Raw genomic sequence first — 6,377 nt, forward strand, 5'->3', positions numbered from 1 at the left:
ACTATTAGTCGCACTTTTATTAATAAGCCATATAAATCATAATAATGAGCCTTTAATTGCCTACATAGTCTAATAAGCGCTCAAGCGCACCGGCAAATATAATAATTATGAATGTGTTAGGGAAAAACAGCAAGTACACTGCATTAATGTTTTAATAACTTATTGTTACGCTAGTGCTTCTGTTTTTGGTTTAAGAGATGAAGTCGGCGACACTGACTCGTCATCTCCGCAGTTTAATTATTTTACAAAAGCGTAAGCGCTATATATTAAGGATATAATCAAAAATTTGGAGTTGGGATAAGCAGGGCCGGCCCAAACCTTTATGGGGCCCTAAGCAGAATTTTACATGGGGGCCCCTCAGTGCCGCCAATACGACTGATTATTGTCAATGCTTGATTATTCGCACACCCATTATCGATTTTATTTGTTGCTGTGTTGCTTACATTATACCAATGTCTGCCTGTTATGTTTTTACCCTTCTACAATTTTTAATTGTAACAGTAGCAAACCCACAAGAGTGGTCAGGTGTTAATTTGCACTTTAACATTCAAAGTCTTACAGTACTAAGTGGCATACTTAATACCCCCGAAATGCAATCGATTTTAACCCTTTGACGCGCCGTGCTTTGGCTGGCGCTGAGCCAGAGAAAGACACTCTCGGTGCTTTTCATATATCAAAACTGTTCAGTGTTTTCAATCGCTTTATTTAATTTATTTTAAGATTTCAGACATTTGTAATTAATAGATATTTCAATTAAGTACTAGCAAAAAAAAAAAATTTATAGTTTGTTAAATACACACTGATTTCTATGGAAAGCGTCAATAATAAACCGAGGCATAATGGTATTGGAATATAGCAAGACCCCAAAGGTAGGCTATGGTAAATAATGTTAAGCTGTTATCAGCACCAAGTTTATGAAACAGAAGCTTATTTTTATTACAAAAATATCTTGGGGGCCCCCTGGTGGCCACAGGGGCCCTAAGCAGCCGCTTAGTTCGCTTAAGCCTTGGGCCGGCTCTGGGGATAACCTCCAAACCAAAGCCTATACATTTTTAAAAGCTCATTATCGTCAAATGTTTCTAAAATGTTTATATTCCGAGGCAGATTGCTGGCAACAGCCATTTTAGGATAGTTCAGATTTGGTCTTAGTGACTTAGGAGTCCTCTTCACTGCTCCTAACATTTCACAGATTTAGGAGCTAGTTTTAGCGCTAAAACGCTTTGTAAAATACTCTTAGAACAAAAATGTAGGAGTCCTAAATGTAAGACTGACACGCCCATTATTTTTAAGATTTTCTCCTAAATCGGCGAGTTATGAGCTACTTTTAGCCTTAAGATGTTTTGTGAATACGGGCCCAGGTCAATAGGGGTGGGACTGCACAGATTACTGTGTCCCTGACTATATTTAGTGTCCATCCCACACGGCCCCAGCCAAACAGCTGGCATTTCCATATCAGCAGGGCGTTGAATGGTCGCCTTGCACTGGTAGCAGGGCACCAATGTGTCTGACTGGTTAGGACAGGCCCAGGTTTCTACCTGGGTTCAAACAGTGGTGCTCAGCAGCAAAATGGAGGCTGAAGAAATGGTCATCCGTCTACCGGGACGTTGCAGCGCGCCTGGTGGAATTGGAGAGACGACGGTGCTCAGGCACAAAGAGGTTCACCATTTTTTCTTCCTACCTTTCAGGGAGCAGCCCATCTACAGCACCCGGGCACACGTCTTCCAGATAGACCCCAGTACTAAGAAGAACTGGATGCCCACCAGCAAGCATGCGGTCACTGTATCTTACTTCTATGACAGTACCAGGAACGTGTACAGGATCATCAGCCTGGACGGATCAAAGGTAATGTGGTGTTTTATTTTCATTCATGTTTACACTCTTAAAAATAAAGTCTATTCTTCCATGAAGAACCTTTGACATCCATGGAACCCTTCCATTTCACAAAAGGTTGAACACAAAAATGGTTCTTCTGCGAAACCCCCTTTTGGACCATTTATTTTTTGAGAGTGTATAGGACTGCAAAGGGAAATTGAGGAAAGGAATGGAACAGTCTTATAATATGTTCGGTGGAGATTAAAGGATTGTCTTTGCTCCAAGAAAAGCTTCTGAGAGTGCTTTCCAAATCTCAAAAATATAATGTGAGTTTGATGCATCAGTTGAATTTGCAGGACCCTTTTGTGCACAAGAGATTTGAGTGTGCGAAGGACCAACCTGCTAGAGATTGCTATCAAACATATTCCCTTGGATAGAAGTGGATTAGTTCACTCTCCCTGTGGAGAGCAGCATGCACTTGAATTGGTCACTTCTGTGCAGTCTTATACAGTGGTTGTAATGGTCCAATAATCCAGGAAACATCAATAGGCAGTAGTAGGGACTCTACATCCGCTAGAGTAAGTCTATCCATCTTACTGTAGGCTGTTTACTCTAAGGCTTTCATAGTTTTACCTATTTATTTTCATGTAGTTTGTGTAATTGTCCACAATACTTGGAATCAGACCACTGCAGACCATGTACCTCCACCATCCTCCACCAAAAAACACACTGTTAAAATCAGCCATATGGATTTTTACGCCAAATCATGAACCCTTGGACCTAATTAGCATAAAAATTCACAAACATTGCTCCTGCAGGAGTGGACACACTATTGATTTCAACCACTCCACCAAAATCTCAGCAGTCACATGGAGTGTTTCATGTGCAGTCTTAACCATATCCCTACGGTTCCTAAGCTTTAGCCGAGCAGGATTTAAAATAGCTCCCGCAGTATGCCTGAATGTGCTTGTGAGTTGGGATGCTCAACCCTCCCCTTAGCTTTTGGTTTCAGCGACAGAAATAACATGTGAACCAGTGCACTTTGCACTGTGACTGTTGACACCTACACAGGCAAGCACACACTGTTTATCAGCAGTTAATCCTTTTTAATTTTGTGTAGACCTTAAACATACCATAGGGTTAACAACATGATGCTCATTCAAAAATACATTAACATGCAATTTAGATACAATGACTTGAATACACCTCTTCTGTGATGAGCATGTTTTTAATTTCTAAATAAGATTCTTTTTTTTCATTGCACAATGCAAAATGCACATAAAGTAAAAAATGTAGAAAGCCTTGATAAAATAATGGAGTTGACTGGACCCCTGCAGACATTGTGTCACGGTCTGTAAGTCTCTTAAAATATCAGATAATTTGACCTTTAATAACAATCAATGTGACCATATTCCTACAATTCCTCTGTTTTAAAATGTGATATGGTATTTTTAATGGGTAAAAAATGCTTTTACCATGAAAAATAAATTTAAAGGCCTGTGTGAAAAGTGATTATTTAATGATACATGTGACAAGGTTGTGTCCACTCACACGTATTCAAGGTGTGAGGAAATTATGCTTTTTTTTCACTGGTGATGCCACATGCATTATGTTTGATTAAACTTAATATGTGTAGTAATTGAATTTTATTAAAATTCAAACTTTGACTTTGGATTTTTTTTTTTTTAATAAAGCACATTTGTAATGCAACTACTGCATCCCAAAGTGCTGTACAAGTGTGTGGACACCCTTAATCGTCATTTACCTATCCCATAACCTATTTAACATGCAGCATTTTAGTGATGTTTAAAACTCTTAACTTGATTTAGGCATTTATCAACCAAAAAGTAAACAAACAAAAAAAAGAGTACCGAAAATACCATGGTCATTCCATGGTATAATTGAAATACTTTGGCGTATCATCAAAATACCATCAGGGTACTTAAATATGGTAACCATTTAGTTATAATGCCTTTAAATATTACTGTTCCTTCTGAGACTGGGGCAGGGAATGGGGTCAGCGCAGCAGCTGTAATTAGAGTCTGATCTTAAGTCAAGTCTGAGCCCTGAAGGGAATTTAAGTTACGGCTCACAGTGGCTAAAGGTATTAGCAGGATGCTACATTGATCGAAGAGCTCATGTAAAGCTTGATATGATATTTAAGCTCTGTCCATTCCTGTGTTTTCTCCCTCTCCCCCTATGCAATTTATTCTGCCCTTACTTTTGTATGGCACAGCTGATTGTGGTCCTGTCACTCTGAATGACAGGGACTTGTCACTAAAGCCTTGTCCTTATCTGAACCACTATTGACTTATAATAGGCAGTAGCACAGCCAGCAGTAAGGTCTCTATCCGCTGAGTGCTATTCACGTTATCTTGAATATAACTTCACTTGACAGCATTTGATCAAATGCAGTTTCAGTTTAGTTTGTATTTTTCTTTGAGGACTTAGTAGAAGTAGAAACAATACTAGTTTTTCAGAACTAAAATTTTCAGTAGCATGCTATTACATAACTAGCTCGTTTTCAAAATAGTGACGCTTTTTCAGCTACATGCAGTGTTTTTAGCAGTAGTAGTGTAGCATGATCACTTTTCACAATTTATCACGGTTTTTAAACCAAATGCATTCTTCTTGTTTAGTTTTAGTGAAACAGTTTGTTGAATGTTTTATATAAATGAACAGGCTCAAAAACAATTCACTGATTCATCCATCAAGTCCCTGTGCGACGTTATTGCTTCATCATGGCTGCATATGTGTGATTCTTGTACACCATAATTTATGTAGATTAGTGTGTGTATAAGTGAGATTTAACCCTTCTGCTTCTAAAAATCCTTTACCTAATTTAATTGTTTCTGATAAAAAAATTAAACTCGAAAATCCCTCATTATGCTATATTATTACCAAATTTTGTTATACTCTGTGTGAGCAAAGTCAGCATGTTTTAGCACAATGTGATAACGTTAACTAGCATTTTCGGGAAGAAGAAAATCTTCTCTGGGAATTTTGTAAATTCTGCCTAATTAGTCTTAGCACTATTCTTTGCTGCTGTCCACCCACTGTACAGCTTTCAGCTGTTCTCATGCAATTACAAGCCTGAAGTGAGTGATTATACAGCAGGCTGCGTGGACTCTGATTAGAGCTCTCGCCGAGCCGTCTGCATCTGAAAATAAAGACAAATACCAGCTTCAAAGTACATAGCATTCAGCTAGCTGAGCAGCACATACACGAGAGCATGGAAAAGTCTCAAACTGTGAAGTGCCTGAGCTGGACTACCACACATACACATGCTCATCACTTCATTAGGTTTACCACACTTAATAGGCACAGCGCAAACATCAGTCATGCTGATGCAGATTAGCAAACACTAACATGGGTTTGTTAGAAAACCTTCAGTATCTTAACAATTTGATTATTATATTTGTGCATTTTCTGAAGAAAATAATGAGCTGCTTGCTCGTGTAAAACTTGCTGTTGTGTTGTGTTTGGTTGTTTTTCCATTGCTAGTGTGTTCTGATTTTAAAAAAAAAATGTGTTACTGTGTTTGTTATACTTAAATTCTAGGTGCTATAATATTTGAAAGTGCTGTTGATTTTATTTTTTGCTTTATGTATGCCAAAAGCTCAGTTTCACATTATGTGCCTTGAGAGATCCACTTGGATGGAAGTGTCTGCATAGGGCACATTAGTGATTCAGGAGAGTTTGTCCCATTCATTTTCTCCATAGGCAATTAAAAACATCCTGAATAAATAGTTCTTGGATGAAACCCAACCAGCTTTAATGTCAATCACAACAATACATCCATTGTTCCTAAGCAAAAAAACTATTTGAAAAGATAAAGGTAATTATTTTTATTTATTTTTTCTTTTTCTTTTTTTTTTTTTAAATAAGGGAAGGGACGGTAACGTTAGTATAGGGACTAACTCTCATAGTTGCTTATTAGCATGCCTATTATTAACATATTGGCTGTTTAGTACTTATAAAGCACATATTCTGCATGACCATAGTCAACATCCCTAATCCTACCCAATACCTAAACTTAACAACTACCTAACTAACTATTAATAAGCAGCAAATTAGGAGTTTACTGAGAAAAAAAGTCCAGTTAATGGTTTGTTAATAGCGAGAATTGGACCTTAAAATAAAGTGTGACCGAAGGAACTACTCATTTCATTATGAGTATTAATTTAAAAATACTACTGTTCAAAAGTTTGGGGTTGTGTATACAGTGGGTAAAATAAGTATTGAACACATCACCATTTCTTCCCAGTAAATATAACAGCATATAAGGTGCTGTAGACATGAAATTTTCACCAGATGTCGGTAACACCAAGTAATCCATACATACAAAACAAAACAAATAAGTTCAGAAATTAAGTTATGTGTATATTAAAATGGAATGACACAGGGAAAAAGTACTGAACTACTGAAATGTATTTAATACTTAGTACAAAAGGCTTTGTTGGTAATGGCAGCTTCAAGATGCCTCCTGTCTGGAGAAACTAATCGCATGCATTGCTCAGGTGTGATTTTGGCCCATTCTTCCACAGAGTCTTCAAATCTTGAAG

General features: G+C 37.7%; 1 protein-coding gene across 3 annotated transcripts in view; it reads left to right on the top strand.

The window, feature by feature from the left end:
* The window catches only part of LOC107720277 (homer protein homolog 1-like), a 32,847-nt gene that overhangs the window by 7,471 nt on the left and 18,999 nt on the right, over positions 1-6,377 (top strand). For 2 of the 3 annotated variants that reach the window (XM_016527945.1, XM_016527946.1), the window contains exon 2: positions 1,686-1,842. In XM_016527945.1, the coding sequence (XP_016383431.1) occupies positions 1,686-1,842 (157 nt within the window). Of the gene's footprint in view, positions 1-1,374; positions 1,843-6,377 lie in introns of those variants that run through there. The other variant, XM_016527944.1, reaches the window with a different exon arrangement.

This window comes from Sinocyclocheilus rhinocerous, unplaced genomic scaffold (genome assembly GCF_001515625.1).
Source record: "Sinocyclocheilus rhinocerous isolate Xijiao unplaced genomic scaffold, SAMN03320098_v1.1 scaffold62, whole genome shotgun sequence".
Taxonomy (NCBI): domain Eukaryota; kingdom Metazoa; phylum Chordata; class Actinopteri; order Cypriniformes; family Cyprinidae; genus Sinocyclocheilus; species Sinocyclocheilus rhinocerous.